The 19,508-nt window shown below is 37.3% G+C and overlaps 1 protein-coding gene across 1 annotated transcript in view; it reads right to left on the bottom strand.

Annotated features, from left to right (window-relative positions):
• NUBPL (NUBP iron-sulfur cluster assembly factor, mitochondrial) overlaps positions 1–19,508 on the bottom strand; it is a 211,873-nt gene that overhangs the window by 118,574 nt on the left and 73,791 nt on the right. The window contains exons 5-6 of the mRNA XM_070587594.1: positions 9,808–9,847; positions 9,628–9,718 (exon numbers count right to left, since the gene is read on the bottom strand). Of these exons, the coding sequence (XP_070443695.1) occupies positions 9,628–9,718; positions 9,808–9,847 (131 nt within the window). The remainder of the gene's footprint in view (positions 1–9,627; positions 9,719–9,807; positions 9,848–19,508) is intronic.

Genomic DNA, 19,508 nt, shown 5'->3' with positions numbered 1-19,508 from the left:
TCACCCAGTTGGTGGGTTGTCTTTTCATTTTGTTCACGATTTCCTGTGCCTTGCAGAAGCTCTTTAGTCTAAGGTAGTCCCATTTGCTTATTTTTTCTTTTGTTTCCCTTGCCTGAGTAGACACAGTATTTGAAAAGATATACCTAAGACCAATGTCAAAGACTGTACTATCTATATTTTCTTCTAAGAGTTTTATGGTCTCAGGTCTTACATTAAAGTCTTTTATCCATTTTGAGTTAATTTTTGTGTATCGCACAAGATAATGGTCTATTTTCATTCTGTCGCATGTGGCTGTCCAGTTCTCCCAACACCATTTGTTGAAGAGACTTTCCTTTCTCCATTGTATGTTCTTGGCTCCTTTCTTGAAGATTAGAGGCCTATAGATATGTGGTTTTATTTCTGGGCTTTCGATTCTGTTCCATTGATCTATGTGTCTGTTTTTGTACCAGTATCATGCTGTTTTGATTACTATAGCTTTGTAGTATAGTGTGAAGTCAGGGATTGTGATGCCTCCAGCTTTCTTATTTTTTCTCAGAATTGCCTGGGCTATTCGGAGTCTTTTGTTGTTCCATATAAATTTTAGGATTCTTTGTTCTATTTCCATGAAAAATGTCATCGGGATTCTGATTGGGATTGCATTGAATCTGTAGAATGCTTTCAGTCATATGGACATTTTAACTATGTTTATTCTTCTAATCCATGTGCATGGAATATCTTTCCATTTCTCTATGTCATCTTCAATTTTTTCAATAAGATCTTAGAGTTTTCAGTGTATAGGTTTTTCACCTCCTAGGTTAAACTTATTCCTATATATTTTATTTTGTTGTTCTTGTTGTGATTGTAAATGGGATTGTATTCTTGGCTTCTCTTTCCACTAGGTCATTATAGTGTATAGAAATGCAACTGATTTTTGCAAGTTGATTTTGTGTCCTGAAACTTTGCTGTAGTTGTTGATGTTTCCTGACAATTCTTTAGGGTTTTCTATACATAAAGTCATGACATCTGCAAACAGCGAGAGTTTCGCTTCTTCCTTGCCAATTTGGATATCTTTTGTTTCTTTTTCTTGTCTAATTGCTCTGGCCAAAACTTTCAGTACTATGTTGAATAGGAGCAGCAAGAATAGGCACTCTTGTCTTGTTCTTGTTCTCAGAGGGATAGCTTTCAGGTTTTCACTGTTACGTACGACGTTGGCTGTGGGTTTGTCATATATGGCCTTTATTATATTGAGGTGCTTTCCTTTTTTTTTTTCTTTTTAAAGATTGGCACCTGGGCTAACAACTGTTGCCAATCTTTTTTTTTTTTTTCCTGCTTTATCTCCCCAAACGCCCCCTGTACATAGTTGTATATCTTAGTTGCAGGTTCTTCTAGTTGTGGGATATGGGATGCCGCCTCAATGTGGCCTGACGAGTGGTGCCATGTCCGCACCCAGGATTTGAACCCTGGGCCACCGCAGCGCAGCGCGCGAACTTAACCACTTGCCCACAGAGCCGGCCCCAGTGCTTTCCTTCTATACCCATTTTATTCAGAGTTTTTTTTTAATCATAAATAGATGTTGGAGCTTGTCAAATGCTTTCTCTGCATCTATTGAGATGATCAGGCGACTTTTATTCCTCATTTTGCTAATGTGGTGTATCATATTGATTTATTTGAGGATGCTGAACCATCCCCATATCCCTGATATAAACCCCACTTGATGATGGTGTATGATCCTTTTAATGTATTGCTGTATTCAGTTTGCCAATATTTTGTTGAGGATTTTTGCATCTATGTTCTTCAGCAATACTGACCTGTAATTTTCCTTCTTTGTGTTGTCCTTGTCTGGTTTTGGTATCAGGGTAATGGCACCCTCATAGAATGAGTTAGGAAGTATTCCATCTTCTTCAATTTTTTGGATGAGTTTGAGAAGGACAAGTATTAAATCTTCTCTGAATGGTTGGCAGAATTCTCCAGAGAAGCCATCTGGTCATGGACTTTTGTTTTTTGGAAGATTTTTGATTACTGTTTCAATTTCTTTACTGGTGATTAGTCTATTCAGATTCTCTATGTCTTCTCAATTCAGTTTTGTGAGGCTGTATGAGTCTAAGAATTTATCCATTTCTTTTGGGTTATCCAATTCATTGGCATATAGTTTCTCACGGTATTCTCCTATAATCCTTTGCATTTCTGTGGTATCTGGTGTAATTTCTGCTCTTTTATTTTTAATTTCATTTATTTGAGACTTCTCTTTTTTTCTTAGTGAGTCTGGCTAAGGGTTGTCACTTTTGTTTACCTTCTCAAAGAATCAGCTCTTAGTTTCACTGATCCTTATTTCTGTTTTTTTTTTTAGTCTCTATTTCATTTATTTCTGCTCTAATTTTTATTATTTTCCTCCTTCAGTTGACTTTGGGTTTTGTTCTTCTTTTTCCTAGTTCTATTAGGTGTAGTTTAAGGTTACTTATTTGAGATTTCTCTTGTTGAGGTGGGCCTGTATCACTATAAGTTTCCCTCTTAGAACCACTTTTGTTGCATCCCATAAGAGTTGGTATGTTGTATTTTCATTTATATTTGTCTCAAGGTATTTTTTATTTCTCCTTTGATTTCTTCATTGGCGAAATGACTGTTCAGTAGAATGTTGTTTAGTCTCTACATATTTGTGGCTTACTCAGCTTTTTTCTTATAGTTGATTTCTAGTTTCATAGCATTATGATCGGAAAAGATGCTTGATATGATTTTTATCTTCTTAAATTTATTGAGGCTTACCTTCTTTCCCAACATATGGTCTACCTTGGAGAATGTTACATGTGCACTTGAGAATAATAAATATTCTGCTGTTTGGGGATAGAATTTCTATATATATCTATTAAGTCCATCTGATCTAATGTTACATTTAAGGCCACTGTTTCCTTGTTGACTTTCTGTCTGGATGATCTATCCATTGATGTAAGTGGGGTGTTGAGGTTCCCTAATATTATTCTACTGTTGTCAATTTCTCCCTTTAGGTCTGTTACTAGCTGCTTTATATACTTTGGTGTTCCTGTGTTATGTGCATATATATTCAGAAGTGTTATTTCCTCTTGGTGGAATGTCCATTTTATCATTATATACTGCCCCTCTTTGTCTCTCATTGTCTTTTATATCTTGAAGTCTATTTTGTCTGTTATAAGTGTGGCAACACCTGCTTTATTTTGTTTGCCATTTGCTTGGAGTATTGTCTTTCATCCCTTCACTCTGAGCCTATGTTTGTCGTTAGAGCTGAGACACGTTTCCTGGAGGCAGCATATTGTTGGGTCTTGTTTTTCAATCCATCTAGCCACTCTGTGTCATTTGATTGGAGAATTCAATCTATTTACATTTAGAGAGATTATTGATATATGAGGGCTCAATACTACCATTTTATCTCTTGTTTTCCAGGTGTTCTATATTTCCATTGTTTCTCTTCCCTTGTATTTCTGACTGACATTTCAGTTTGGTGGTTTTCTGTGATCGTTTTCTCCTTATTTATGATTTCTGGCTCTATTCTGATTCTTTGTTTAGAGGTTACCATGATGTTTGTATAAAATATCTCATAGATGAGATAGTCCATTTTCTGATAGCCTCTTATCTCCATTAGCCTAAGGAGGTTCCATCCTTTTCCTCTTCCCCTTCAGAGTTATTGTTGTTACAAATTCTTCTTTGTTCTGTTGTGGGTTTGTGACTAAACTGAAGTGTTTATAGTTATTTTTGATGTTTTCCTTCCCTTTATCTTTTATGTTATAATTAAGTGTTTGCCAGCCTGTTCTGATAGAGAGCTGAATTTTTCTGATTTTTTTCTATTTATCTCCTTGCTCCAAGCTTTGTAAACCTTTGCCTTTTTGCTTCAGGTATGAGGGCTTCCTTCATTATTTCTTGTAAGGGAGGTCTAGTGGCAATGAACTCTCTCAGCTTTTGTTTATCTGGGAAAGCTTTTATTTTCCCATCAAACCTGAAGATAGTTTTGTTGGATAATGTATTCTTGGCTGAAAGACTTTGTCTTTCAGTATTTTGAGTATATCATCCCATTCTCTCCGAGCCTATGAGGTTTCTGCCAAGAAATCCACTGAAAGCCTGATAGAGGTTCCTTTGTAGGTTATTTTCTTCTGCTTTGCTGCCCTTAATATTTTTTCTTTGTCATTGACTTTTGCCATTTTTAATATTATAGGCCATGGAGAAGGTCTTTTTGCATTGATGAAATTAAGAGTTCCATTGGTTTCATTTACTTGTAAGTCCAGTTCCTTCCCAAGGTTTGGGAAGTTCTCAGCTATTATTCCTTTGAATAAGCACTCTGCTCCTTTCTCCATCTCTTCTCCCTCTCTAATACCTATAATCCTTATATTGCTTTTCCTAATTGAGGCAGATATTTCTTGAAGAATTTCTTCACTTTTTAAAAATCTTAGTTCTCTTTCCTCTTCTACCTGAAGCACTTCTATATTTCTGTCCTCTAATTTACTAATTCTGTCCTCCATAACATAAGCTTTACTTTTTATGGATTCTACATTATTTTCTAATCTCATTGTGTTCTTTATATCTAGAATTTGTTTGGCATTTCTTTACAGTTTCAATCTCTTTGGTGATTTCAATCCTTCTGCTCATTAATTTTATTCCTGAGTTCACTGAACTGTGTTTCTGAATTTTACTGTAACTCCTTGAATTTCTTTATGATAACTATTTTGAATTCTCTTTCACTTAGATTGTAAATTTCTGTGACCTCAGGATTGGTTTCTGGAGACTTGTCATTTTCTTTCCGCTCTGAAGCGTTACTGTAGTTCTTCATGTTATTTGATGACTTGATCCTTTGCTGGCACATCTGTGGTAGTATCAGGTCACTGAATCCACCTGCCACCAATGCAGGAGAGCAGAAGCTGTGTTTTCTGATCCTGCCCAGTCTGCTGGAAGTTTTGCAGGTAGGGCTACTCTGCATTTCCCTGGACCAGCCCCAGCCACTCTGCAGGTTGTGTTTATGTGGGCAGGGCCTCTGCACCAGGGAGGTTAGTCAGCACCATAGAAAGGGCTTCTGTGCTCCACAGGGGACTGGCTCAGCTGCTGTGCACTAAGTGGAAGGGAAACCTATGCAGGGGCTGAGCCACCACTTGGTGGGCCTTGTGGGCTGCTGTGCTTTGCAAACAGAGCACCTTCTGAGCAGGCAGAATGCCTTCTCACTTGCACTGTGCTCAGTGGGTGGGTGCCTTTGTAGGGGCTGAGCCACTGCCACTTGGTGTAGAGAGTTCCCTCAGCAGGGCCACCACAGCACAGTGCGTGTTCCCACGGGCTGGGCTACCCCTCCAAAAGCATTCATGTGCAGGCCAAGCTGTCCCCACATCCTCTTTCAGTCACATCAGATGCTGTGTGAGGATCCACAACCTGGCTCACTGGTGTCAGGCAGGAGGGTGGTACTTACCTAGTTCCACTGCCTCCTGGGAATCCAGTCCACCCACCTTCAGATGCACAGCTGGGTGGATCTGTCAGGTGTCCTGTTGTGCCTGTGGGAATTCTCTGCTGTTTAATAAATGTCCATTTAGTTGCAACTTAGAGGGGAGAGACAAAAGGAACAACTCACTCTGCCATGATGTTGATGGCACCCTTGTTAAGAGTTTTTATAGAGCTTAATCTGCAGCCCACTCCCCTTCCCCTTCCCAGAGGTCAATGGGTGGGGCTGAAAATTTCAACCCTCCAAACACTTGGTCTTTATGGTGACCAGCCTCAGGCTGAGGCTATCTAGGGGCCCCACCCTAAGTACCTCACTAGCATAAACTCATATGTGCTCAAAAAGGGGCTCAATATGAATGTAAAAGACATTCCTGTCACTCAGGAAATGCCAAGGGTTTTAGGAGCTTTGTGCCAGGACCTGGGGACAAAGAACAAATATATTGCCTATTATACCACAACCATGAAAAAATAAAAATCTTGACCCTTATCTCACTTCACACACAAAAATTAATTCAAGATGTATAAGTCAGAACTATAAAACTTTGAGATAAAAATACATAAGGATAGCTTTACAACCTTGGGGTAGACGGACAAAGACTGAGAGAGGGCACAAAAAGCACTAAGCATTAAAAAATTTTTCTTGATAAGTCGGATTTTATGAAAATTTAAAACACCAGCTCACCAAAAGGCAAGCCAAAGACTGGGGGTAATAGTCCCAAGACATATATCTGACAATGGACTTACATCCAGAATATATTAAAACTCTTGCAACTCAGTTACAAGAAGAAAAATTAACCCCCCTCCCAAAAAATGAGTAAACAATTTAAACAGACACTTCACAAAAGAAGATACAACAATATCTAATATGCAAATGAAAAGGGACTCAACATCGATTCCCAGGGAAGCACAAATTAAAACCATAAGAAGATACCATTTTACACCCACTAGTTAAGAGACTGACAACACCAAATGTTGACAAAGATGTGAAGCAAATGGAACTCTCATGAACATCTGTACAGGTATCTATAGTAGCATTATTCATAACAGCCAAAAACTGTAGACTACCCAAATGTCCATCAATAGAGAAATAAACAAACAATACTTTGTCATATTCATGCAGTGGAATACTACTCAGCAATAAAAAGGACTCAACTGCTTATATGCAACAAGGATGACTTTCAAAAGCATTAGGCTAAGAGAAAGAAATCAGATACAAAAGGCTACATCCTGTAGGGTTCCATTTACATGAAGTATAAGAACATGCAAAACTCATTTATGGTGATAGAAATGACAACAGTGATGGCCTACAGTGGGGGACTGAACAGAAGGTAGCCAAGGAAACTTTCTAGGGGGATGAAAATGTTCTCTATCTTCACGAGCGTATGGTTACATAGGTATATATACATTACATTAATGAAAAATCATTGACCTATACATATAAGATCTGTGCATCCCACTGTATGTATAAGTTTAACTCAACAAAATATTGTAAGGAAGAGGGAAAAAAACTTTAAACCAAACTTCCAGTTCAAGATGGCAGACTGGTAAGTATTCATCTTCTCCTCCAAAATAGCAACTGGAAAGGGACATAAGAAGAACTGCTAGAATACTGGTATTCTATTTATCTTATCCCAAATGATGACTATATAGCTGTTTCATTTTGAGACAATCCATCTATCTGTACACTTACAATTTGTTACACTCTTCAGTATTTAAGTTACACTCCCTTGTTTTTAAATCTGCCAATGAATCAGGTACCCTCCACAATCCACTGCTGTAGAGAGCATCTATCCAGCTACTAAATTTTCACAAAGGATGTTAAATGCTCATCTGCTTTCTAAAGCAAAACAGAAAATAAAAACAAACCACTCCTTAATTAGCAGCTTAGGTGGTTGGCATGGGTCACAGTGTAGTCCAAAAATATCTGCTTTTCAGTTACCATTAAAATGTGCAAATAATAGAAGTGACTTTACAAAAAGACTCTAAGGTAAATATGCAGTCTCATATCCTAGAGGATATTCTAGGTATCCTCTAAGTATCCCAATAAAATAAGTTACGGATCCATTTTCTCACCTCATCTTTCACCCTGATATTTTGTCCTATGTTTGCTGAAAATATATCTTCAGCATTTATTAGAGTAAACTGACTTTTATATAATTTATGTGTCAGAGAGCCAAATCTCCAAATCTCCACTAGGTCCTCTGCCAGACTACCAAATTCTCCAAATATTTTTTAAGCTGAGCATTTGATAAACATTGAGAAAAAAAATGAATAACATTAGATGCCTAAAGTGTTCAGAGCATGGCTGAATTTGGAAATCAAAAATGTATAATGCTGGCAATTAACAAACTTATTCTATATCCTCCAACAACGTTCAGCAGTAGGTAAAAGAGGCTGGGTTATGGCAGGACATCTGAGAATGTGGAATGGGGAGTCTATCGCTCCTCTCTTCCCAATGTCCCACAAAATAAAAAAATAATATATTCTAGCTCCTTTAGACTTTTGATCTTTTCATCTCTGGTTTCAAAAAGTTTTCTTCATTTATAAAAGCACGTACTAAATCTAAGAGTGAGCTTCTGGTGCAATCTTTTCGCAGACTGATTAATTCCCACAGTTGGTTTAATCTCCCTTATTTTGTGGAAGACTTGCTCTGTGCCTCTCCTGAGGGCATGTGCACACTCGCTCTCTCTCTTCCACCCTCAGGGGCTCAAATGCAGGGCTGCTTTCCTCATCTGTTGGAATTTGAGATTTAAAAGAGTCCCTGAGATTCAAAAAGGACACTTAGGAACAGGAAGGAGAACAGGCACACACCTTGCTGGGGATGGGCTATGGGGATCCTGCATCCCTGAGCTGGGAGCACGGATGCTCACCCAGGACCTCTGGATCTCCTATCACCGACTTGGATCTCTAAGTCTCGGATCACGTGGAAGGAGGAAGTATTTCCACCTTCTTGTGGCCATTCATAAAGGCTCAGGAAGAATCTGAATCATTTCCTCTTCAGAATCATAACACTAACATAGGAGCGGGAAAACAAATATTTAAAATATTCTCGCAAGATCAGAACTTTCCTTTTGGTGTTTCCAAATTTCTACCAACTAACTTTAATTATAAACTGAACAAAGATAGTTTAGAATTTCCTAAAAAAAAAAAAAAAAGTCAACAAAAAGAGGCTGTGTTAATCCACACAAATAAAGGTCAAGGTCACAAAGGAGTTGGTAGGGAAGGGGTATTGTTGGGAGTATAACTGAAATAACCCACTATGGGATCTGAGTGTAAAAGAGTAGAAAATGCAACCAAGAGACTTAAAAGCACTAGGAAAATAGAAAGATTCTGGGACCAGAGATCAAAGAGCACATTTATCAGAACTGAAGCAGCAGAAGAAACATAAGATGTTACAATGAAAAAAGAAGAGTTTCAGAGTTCAAGACATTTCATCTATGCATTTTCTCTGGAAATGAATATTGAAATATCTATGAGTAAAACTGTCAACCTCTAACATGGTGCCTGACCCAAAGTAAAATCTGAATAAATAAGGGGTAATCACTCTAAGTTGGTAGAGAAAATCCAAATTACTTATAATATTTACCTAGAACATAATTAATGCTAAATTCACAGCTACTAAGCAAAAACTAAAATTTATTCCTATAAATAACATATATCCCACCTGATATTTTTAGATTATCCAATCAACTGTTCTCTTCTTTAAGGATAAATTAAAGTTGATTGGACATATATATATAAACATATACCCATATGTACTCAGAGTAAACCAAAGTTTCATTTTGTTCTGAAGCAATTTTAAATCACAAGCAACATGGTTTATATAAGTTTTTTCTACATCAGAGGAATTTCTACACTGCCCTTATGACTCAGTATTGGCCACAATGATATTAACCATAAATCTAAAGAAAGCAGATTACTTATAAAATAGATTTCCTTGTCTTGCTGCAGACTCCACAGAGCAACAGAACAATATAAAATAAGACATTAGGATTTTTAGTAATCATAAGCAATGGGAAAGACTAAATCATGTAAGAGTGAAATTTGGTCTTGGCTCCACATAACTCATTATATGTTCAGTCTATCAACTGGATTCTTTTGTAAAATATCTCAAATCTGAATGCAAATTTTAACAACTCTCCAATCAGCAAATGCATTTACCACAGTGTGCCCATAAAAAAAGGATATTTAATGCAATTTTCTTACCTGCCTCAATAGTTTCTCAATGGCTGACATTACCATAAGGCCTCTCCAAACAACTGGTGCAGTCTCTTCAACCAGGAAGCCCATAGACATACTGTAACAGTAAACCAAAAATACAACTAATTTACATAAGTTAGTCAATATTATTCTGAAAAGCAACATAAGTAAAAAAGATATGCTCACCAAGCAACACCATAATTCAAAAGGGGCCTCATTAGGTTGCCTGAAATAAGAAAAAAAATCTTTCTTTTAGAAGAGTAACTCATCATATATAACATACTGACTTGTTTTCTTATCATAGAGTGTCAAATTAAAAATATAAATAGGCTACTGCTACTCTTTAACTTCCAAATGCTTCACCTCAATTTGCAACAGTTTAAACACTATACAAGCATACAACTAATACTGCCAATAGATGCAACATCTAAAAATAGTTGGAATATAGTTTTGTTAAGAAACAATTCATCTGTAATTTTCAAATATGTTTCTAAAATAGCCTCAATAAGTAATTTTCTCTACCAATTTTATTCATATATATAGATATATAAACGACATACATGTGCTTATCTTGCATGTGTATACATGTATATTTGCACACGCACACACACATCTAATAAGTTTTTTTTAAAGATTGGCACCTGAGCTAACATCTGTTGCCAATCTTTTCTCTCCCCGTTCCCCTTCCCCTTCTCCTTCCCCTCCCCAAAGTTCCCCAGTGTATACTTGTATATTGTCGTTGTAGGTCCTTCTAGTTCTGCCACATGAGATGCCATGTCAGCAAAGTTTGATGAGCAGTGCCATGTCCACACCCAGGATCCGAACCCACAAAACCCCGGGCAGCCAAAGCAGAGTGTGCGAACTTAACCACGCAGCCACGGAGCGGGCCCCCAAGTTCTTTTTTTTTTTTTTTTTACTTTACTTGAAGAATTTGAAAAGTACAAAGATCCAAAGAAGTAGGAAAACTCTATTTTGTACCTCAACATAGTAAAAGCCATATGTGAAAAACCCAGAGCAAGCATCATACTCATTGGTAAAAGATTAAAGGTTTTTCCTCTAAGATCAGGAACAAGAAAGGATGCCCATTTTTTTCCCCTTCTATGCAGCATAATACTGAAAGTTACAGCAAGAGCAATTAGGCAAGGAAAAGAAATAAATGGCATCCAAATTGACAAGGAAGAAGTAAAATTTTCTCTACTAGCAGAAGTTATGACCTTATCTATACAAAATCCTGAAGATTCCACAAAAAATTGTTAGGGCTAATAAATGAATTCATAGCAAGAATACAGGATTCAAAGTCAACACATAAAAATCAGTTGCATGTCTATACACTAACAATGAACAGTATGAAAAGGAAATTATGAAAGCAATTCCATGTATAACAGCATAAAAAAGAATCAAATACTTAGGAATTAATTTAACCAAGGAGGTTGAAAGACTTGTACAATGAAAACTACAAAACATGCCTGAAAGAAATTAGAGAACACACAAAAAAAAGGAAACACATCTCATGTTCATTGACTGGAACACCCAATATTGTTAAGATGTCAATATTATCCAAAGCAATCTAGAGATTCAATGTAATCCCTATCAAAATCCCAATTACATTTTTTGCAGAAATAGAAAAATCTACCCTAAAATTCAAATGGAATCTCTAGGAACCCGAAAAGACAAATCAATCTTGAAAAAGAAGAAAGCTGGGGGGCTCACACTTCCTGATTTCAAAACTTACTACAAAGCTATGGTAATCAAAACTGTGATATTCGCATAAAGGCAGATATAGATAAATGGAATAAAACAGAGAGCCCAGAAATAAACCCTCACATATATAGTCAAATGATTTTTGACACGGGGGTGCCTAGACCATTCAATGGGGAAAGGACAATCTTTTCAACAAATGATACTGGGAGAACGGGATATACACATGCAAAAGAATAAAGTTGGACCCTTACCTAACACAATATACAAAAATAAACTGAAAATAGATCAAAGACCTAAATGTAAGAGCTAAAATTATAAAACTCTTAGAAGAAAACATAGGGCAAAAGCTTCATGTCACTAGATTTGGCAAGGTTTTCTTGGATATGATACCAAAAGCACACACAACAAAAGAAACATTAGGTAAATTGGATTTCACAAAAATTTTTAAAATGTAGTGCATCTGTGACATTGTGATTTATAAGAAATATATATATTTGGTCATTCAGATGACTGAAATAGAATGTTGCTCAGATGTATTTATTCTTCATCCACAGTTCCTGGCTCACAGTTCCCAAAACTCTTGGAATGTCCTGAGTGATAAGAGCAATAGGAGACTCCATCCTGGGATAGGGACTGGTTGTCAGGAGAACCAGGCATGTGATCAAGGGACTGGAACTTTCAGTTCCACTCTCTGATTCCTGGGGAGGGGAGGGGTGCTTGAGGCTGAGTCAATTGCCAACGGCCAATGACTTAGTCAATCGCTACACAATTAAGCCTCCATAAAAACCCAAAAGGACAGCTTATCAGCTTTTTTTTGGAGAGCTTCTGGGTTGGTGAACACATGCAGGTGCTGAGAGAGTGGTCTGCCTGGAGAAGGCATGAAAACTCAGCATCCCTTCCCTCATACCTTGCCCTACACATCTCTTCTATCTGGATGTTCATCTGTATCCTTTATCGTAACCTTTAATAAACTGGTAAACAAAAGTAAGTGTTTCCATGAGTTCAGAGAGCCATTCTAGCAAATTAGTCAAATCCAAAGAGGGGGTCAGGGGAACCTCTGATTTATAACCAGTTGGTCAGAAGTACGGGTCACAACCTGAGACTTGCAACTAGTGTCTGAAGTTGGGGGTAGTCTTGTGGGACACAGCCCTTTACCTGTGGAATCTGATTCTATCTCTGGGTAGATAGTGTCAGAATTGAGTTGAACTCTTGGACAACCTGCTGTCATCCAAAAACTGTTTGTTAATGTGGGGAAGCCTCGACACACACACATTGGAATTAGGTCCAGGAACCCTTTTGTAATGTCAAAAGACAATATCAACAAAGTAAAAAGGAAAGCCACAGAATAGGAGAAAATATTTTCAAATCATATCATAGAAGGGATTAAAATCCAAGATATACAGAAAACTTCAAAAGCTCGGCAACAAAGAAAACAAAACCCAAATCAAAAATGGGCAAAGGAAGTGAATAAACTTTTAGAAGGAAGATATACAAATAGACAATAAACACATGAAAAAATGTTTAACATCACTGATCATTAGGTAAATTAAAATCAAAATTATAATGAAACGAGAGAGGTGAAGATGGCAGTGTAGGCAGACTCTGAACTCACCTCCTCCCACGGACACAACAAATTTACAACTACTCTGGGAACAATTACCCCTGGGAGAGAACTGAAAACTGGATAAAAAGTACCCTTGCAACAAGGAACAGTCCTGACTGAGGTGGAAGAGGCAGAAATTCATTTCTGGAGAGAAAAAAAAACCACCTTCCCAAGCTGCAGCAAGTAACAGCAAGCTGGGAGCAATCCTAAAGTACTCAGCCTTCCCTGGGGGAGTGGGGGACCTGAGTGGAGGAGTGTTACCACTATAAGCATCCTTTGGACTCAGCACAACTGAGACAAGTGTCATACTATCTGGCTTTGCTGGCTATTAACCACCATGGGGAACACCCCCACAAAAGCTTTTTTGGAAAGAATGGGAAGAAAGCCAGCCCTTAAAGGACCCATGCATGAATTTACCTGTTTTGGAAAGCAACTTAAAATCACTACAAAGAAAGGCACACAGTCCTTTGGTGAAAAGGGACTCACCTGATAGGCTCTGGGTGCATCTCAGGGAGATGTGAGACCTCTCTAGAGCTTGAGACATTGGCAGCAGCCATTATTATGACCTAGTACAGGCATGCTGACACAGATGCTAGTAGATGCAATTGGAGTTCTGAGAAAGCACAGAGAAAGAAGCAAAGTGAGGAGGCAAAGGAATACTTTCCAAGTCAGGGAAAAGAACAAAACCTCAGAAAAAGAACTAAATGAAACAGAAATAAACAATCTACCTGACAAAGAGTTCAAACAAAAAGTCATAAAGCTGCTCACTGATCATGGGAGAAGAATGGATGAACTCAATGAGAACGTCAACAAAGAATTGGAAAACATAAAAAAGAACTAATCGGAAATGAAGAATACAATACTGGAAATGAAAAATTCACTAGAGGGACTCAATAGCAGAGTAGATGATACAGAAGAATAGATCAGCAAGCTGGAAAAGACTACATGAAATCAACCAAGCCAAAAAGAAAAAAAGAATTGAAAAGAATGACAACAGTCTAAGGGACCTCTGGGACAACAGCAAGCACACTAACATTCATATTATAGGTGTCCCAGGAGAAGATAGACACAAAGGGACAGAGAATCTATTTGAAAAAATAATAGCTGAAAACTTTCCTAATGTAAGGAAAGAAATAGACATCCAGGTACAGGAAGCACAGAGAACACCAAACAAGATAAACCCAAAGAGGCCCATACCAAGACACGTTATAATTAAGATGTCAAGAATTAAAGATAAAGAGAGAACCCTAAAGACCACAAGAGAAAGGTAACAAATTACATACAAAGGAAACTTCATAAGGCTATCAGGTGACTTATCAGCAGAAACCTTACAGGCTAGAAAGGAGTGGAACAATGTATTTAAAGTGGTGAAAGGAAATAACCTAAAACCAAGAATACGCTACCCAGCAGTTATCATTCAGAATGGAAGAAGAGATAAAGAGTTTCCTGGACAAGCAAAAATTAAAGGAGTTTATCACCAAGAAATCAGTTTTAAAGGAATGCTAAAGGAACTTATTTGAGTTAGAAAGAGAAGACCACAAAGAGGAATACAAAAAGTATTAAAAAAAAAAAAAAAAAAAGGAGCTGACCCCATGGTCAAGTAGTTAAGTTCCCACACTCTGCTTCAGCAGACCAGGGTTCCCTGATCTCGATCATGGGCGCAGACCTAAGCACTGCTCATCAGGCCATGCTGTGGCATCATCCCACAGAGAAGAACGAGAATGACCTTCAACTAGGATACACAACTATGTACAAGGGCTTTGGGGAGAAAAACAAGGAGAGAGAGAGGAAGACTGACAGCAGATGTTAGCTCAGGGCCAATCTTCCTCACCAAAAAAGCACAACTTTTAAAACAAGGCAATAAAATCACTGGTAAAGTCAAAAATACAGTAAAGGTAGCAGATCAACCACTCATGAAGATAATATGAAGGTCAAAAGACAAAGGTACTAAAATTACCTATTTCCATGATAAGAAGTTAACAGATAGATGCACACAAAGAGAGAAGTTAGATATGATATCAAAAACACAAAATGTGGGAGGAGGGGAGTAAAAGAGTAGAGCTTTCAGAAAGAGGTCAAACTAAAGAGACCATCAACTTAATACAGACTGCTATATACATAGGTTATTATAGATGAACCCCATGGTAGTCACAAATCAGAAACCTAAAATAAATACACAAAAAATTAAGAGAAAGGAAGCCAAACAATACTAAAGAAAGCCATCAAACCACAAGAAAAGAGAGCAAGAGAAGAAGAAAGGAACAGAAAAGAACTACTGAAACACTCAGAAGAAAAGTAACAAAATGGCAATAAGTACATACTTAGCAATAGCTACTTTAAATGTGAATGGACCAAATGCTCCAGTCAAAGGGTGGCTGATTGGATAAAAACGTAAGACTCACGTATATGCTGCATACAAGAGACACAGTGCAGACCTAAAGACACTCACAAACTGAAAGTGAGTAGATGGAAAAAGATACTCCATGCAAATGGCAATGAAAAGAAAACTGGGGTAGCAATACTTGTATCAGACAAAATAGACTTTAAAACAAAAACTGTAACAAGAGAGGAAGAAAAGCACTACATAATGATAAAGGGAAAAATCCAACAAGAGGATACAACACTTGTAAATATCTATGCACCCAATATAGGAAGCACCTAAATATATAAAGCAATTATTAACAGACATAAAAGGAGAAATAGACAGTAACACAATAATAGTAGGGGACTTTAACACTCCATTTACACCAGGATCGATCATGCAAAGAGAAGATCAAGAAGGAAACATTGGCCTTAAATGACACATTAGACCAGATGGACTTAGTAGATATATACAGAATATTCCATCCAAAAACTGCAGAACACATGTTCTTTCAAATGTACATAGAACATTCTCCAGGACTGATCACATAGTAGGCTACAAAACAAGTCTGAATAAATTTAAGAAGATTGAAATAATTCCAAGCATCTTTTCTGACCACCACGGTATGAAACTAGAAATCAACTATAAGAAGAAAATGAGAAAATCCACAATAGGTGGAAATTAAACAAAATGCTACTGAACAAGGGTTGGGTCAATGAAGAAATCAAAAGAGAAATCAAAAAATACTTGGAGACAAATGAAAATGAAAATACAACGTGCCAAAACTTATAGGGTACAGTAAAAAGTGTTTTTAAGAAGGAAGGTGATAGCAATACAGGCCTACCTCAACAAACAAGAAAAATCTCAAATAAACAATCTAGCAATGCACCTAAAGGAACTGGAAAAAGAAGAATAAACAAAGCCCAAAATGAGTAGAAGGAAGGAAATAATAAAAATCAGAGCAGGAATAAATGAAATAGAGTCTAAAAAATAAAAATAAAAAATCAATGAAATGCAAGAGCTGGTTCTTTGAAAAGATAAACAAAATTGACAAACCTTTAGCTAGGCTCATAAAAAAAAGAGAGAAGCTCAAATAAATAAAATCAGAAATGAAAGAGGAGAAATTACAATGGACACTTCAGAAATACAAAACATTATAAGAAAATACTATGAAAAGCTATATGCCAACAAATTGGATAATCTAGAAGAAATGGATAAATTCTTAGAATCATACAACCTTCCAAAACTGAATCAAGAAGAAATAGAGAGGAGCCGGCCCCGTGGCCGAGTGGTTAAGTTCGTGCGCTCCGCTTCAGCGGCCCAGGGTTCAGATCCTGGGCACAGACATGGCACCACTCGTTAGGCCATGTTGAGGCGGCGTCCCACATGCCACAACTAGAAGGACCCACAACTAAAATATACAACTATGTACTGGGGGGATTTGGGGAGGAAAAAAAGCAGGGAAAAAAAAGAAGAAGATTGGCAACAGTTGTTAGCTCAAGTGTCAATCTTTAAAAAAAAGAAAAAAGAAAGAAATAGAGAGGAGCCAGCCCCGTTGCCAAGTGGTTAAGTTCACGCACTCCACTTTGGCGGCCTAGGGTTTCGCTGGTTCAGATCCTGAATGCGGACATGGCACCGCTTATTAGGCCATGTTGAGGCAGTGACCCACATAGCACAACCAGAAGGACCTACGACGAGAATATACAACTATGTACTAGGGAGGTTTGGGGAGAAGAAGGAAAATTTAAAAAGAAAAAAGAAGATTGGCAACAGATGTTAGCTCAGGTGCCAATCTTTAAAAAAAAAAAAAAGAATTTGAAGAGACCAATCACCAGTAAGGAGATAGAAACAGTAATCAAAGACCTCCCAGAAAATAAAAGTCCAGGATCAGACATGTTCCCTGGTGAATTTTACCAAACACTCAAAGAAGACTTAATACCTATCCTTCTCAAACTCCTCCAAAAAATTGAAGAGGACAGGAAGCTTCTTAACTCACTCCACGAAGCCAACATTACCCTGATAGTGAAACCAGACAAGGACACCACAAAAAAAGAAAATTACAGGCCAATATCACTGATGAACATTGATGGAAAAATCCTCAACAAAATACTAGCAAATCGATACAACAACACACTAAAAAGATCATAAACCATGATCAAGTGGGATTTCTTCCAGGGATGCAGGGATGGTTCAACAGCCACAAATCAATCAACATGATACACCACTTTAACAAAATGAAGGAAAAAATCACATGATCATCTCAATAGATGCAGAGAAACCATTTGACAAGAAACAACATCCATTTATGATAAAAACTCTGAATAAAATGGGTATAGAAGGAAAGTATCTCAACATAATAAAGGCCATATATGACAAACTCACAGGTAATATTATTCTCAGTGGAGAAAAACAGAAAGCTATCCCTCTAAGAATAGGAACCAGACAAGGATGCCCACTTTCACCACTGTGATTTAACATAGTATTGGAAGTCCTAGCCAGAACAATTAGGCAAGAAAACAAATAACAGGGATCTAAATTGGAAAGGAAGAAGTGAAACTGTCAGTATTTGCAGATGAAATGATTTTATACATAGAAAGCCTCAAAAAATTCACCAAAAGACCTTTAGAAATAAAAAATGAATATGGGGGGCCGGCCCCATGGTCAAGTAATTAAGTTCACATGCTCCGCTTTGGTGGCCGAGGGTTTCACCAGTTCAGATCCCAGGCACGGACATGGCACCGCTCATCAAGCCATGCTGAGGTGGCATCCCACATAGCACAGTCAGAGGCACTCATAACTAGAATATAGAAGTATGTACTCGGGGGCCTTGGGGAGAAGAAGAAAGACAGAAAAAGAAGATTGGCAACAGATGTTAGCTCAGGAGCCCATCTTTTAAGAAAAGAAATGAATAAGGTAAAGTTGCAGCTACAAAATCAACATAGAAAAATTAGTTACATTTCTATACACTAACCACAAAGTAGCAGAAAGAGAGATTAAGACTATAATCCCATTTACAATTGCAACAAAAAGAATAAAAGACCTAGGAATAAATTTAACCAAAGAGGTGAAAGATCTGTACGCTGAAAACTGTAAAACATTGCTGAAAGAAATTGAAGACGACAAAAAGAAAAGTAAAGATATTCCATGCTCTTAGACTGGAGGAATTAACATATTTAAAATGTTCATACTTCCGAAAGCAATCTACAGATTCAACACAATCCCTATCAAAGTTCAAACAACATTTTTCACAGAAATAGAACAAAGAATTCTAAAATTTATATGGAACAACGTAATAGCCAAATAGCCAAAGGATGCCTGAGAAAAAAGAACAAAGCTGGAGGTATCACACTCCCTGACTTCAAAATATACTATAAAGATATAGTAACCAAAACAGCATGGTACTGGCACTAAAACAGACATACAGAATCGAGAGCCCAGAAATAAACTCACACATGGACAGCTAATTTTTCACAAGGGTGCCAAAAACATACAAAGGAGCAAGGAAAGTCTCTTCAATAAATGGTGCTAGGAAAACTGGACAGCCACATGCAAAAGAATGAAAGCAGACCAGTATCTTACACAAAACACAAAAATTAACTCAAAATGGATTAAAGACTTGAATGTAAGATCTGAAACCACTAAACTTCTAGAAGAAAACCTAGACAGTACGCTCTTCGACATTGGTCTTAGCAGGATATTTTCAAGTACCATGTCTGACTGGGCAAGGGAAACAATAGAAAAAATAAAACAAATAGGACCACATCAAACTAAAAAGCTTCTGCACAGCAAAGGAAACCATCAAAAAATGAAAAAACAACCTAACAATTGAGAGAAGATATTTTCAAACTATATACCTGATAAAGGGTTAATATCCAAAATATATAAAGAACTCATATATGTCAACAACAAAAAAACTAACAACCCAATTAAAAAATGGGCAGAAGATCTGAACAGATATTTCTCCAAAGAAGATATACACATGGGCAACAGGTACGTGAAACGATGTTCAACATCACTATCAGGGAAATGCAAATCAAAACTACCAGGAGATATCACCTCACTCTCATCAGAATGGCTATATTAACAAAACAGGAAACAAGTGTTGGAGAGGATGTGGAGAGACGGGAATTCTCATATACTGCTGGTGGGAGTGCAAACTGGTGCAGCCACTATGGAAAACAGTATAGACATTCCTCCAAAAATTAAAAATAGAACTACCAT

Source organism: Equus przewalskii, chromosome 1 (genome assembly GCF_037783145.1).
Source record: "Equus przewalskii isolate Varuska chromosome 1, EquPr2, whole genome shotgun sequence".
In the NCBI taxonomy this organism is placed as follows: Eukaryota; Metazoa; Chordata; class Mammalia; order Perissodactyla; family Equidae; genus Equus; species Equus przewalskii.
This window is presented reverse-complemented; position numbering and strand designations above follow the sequence as displayed.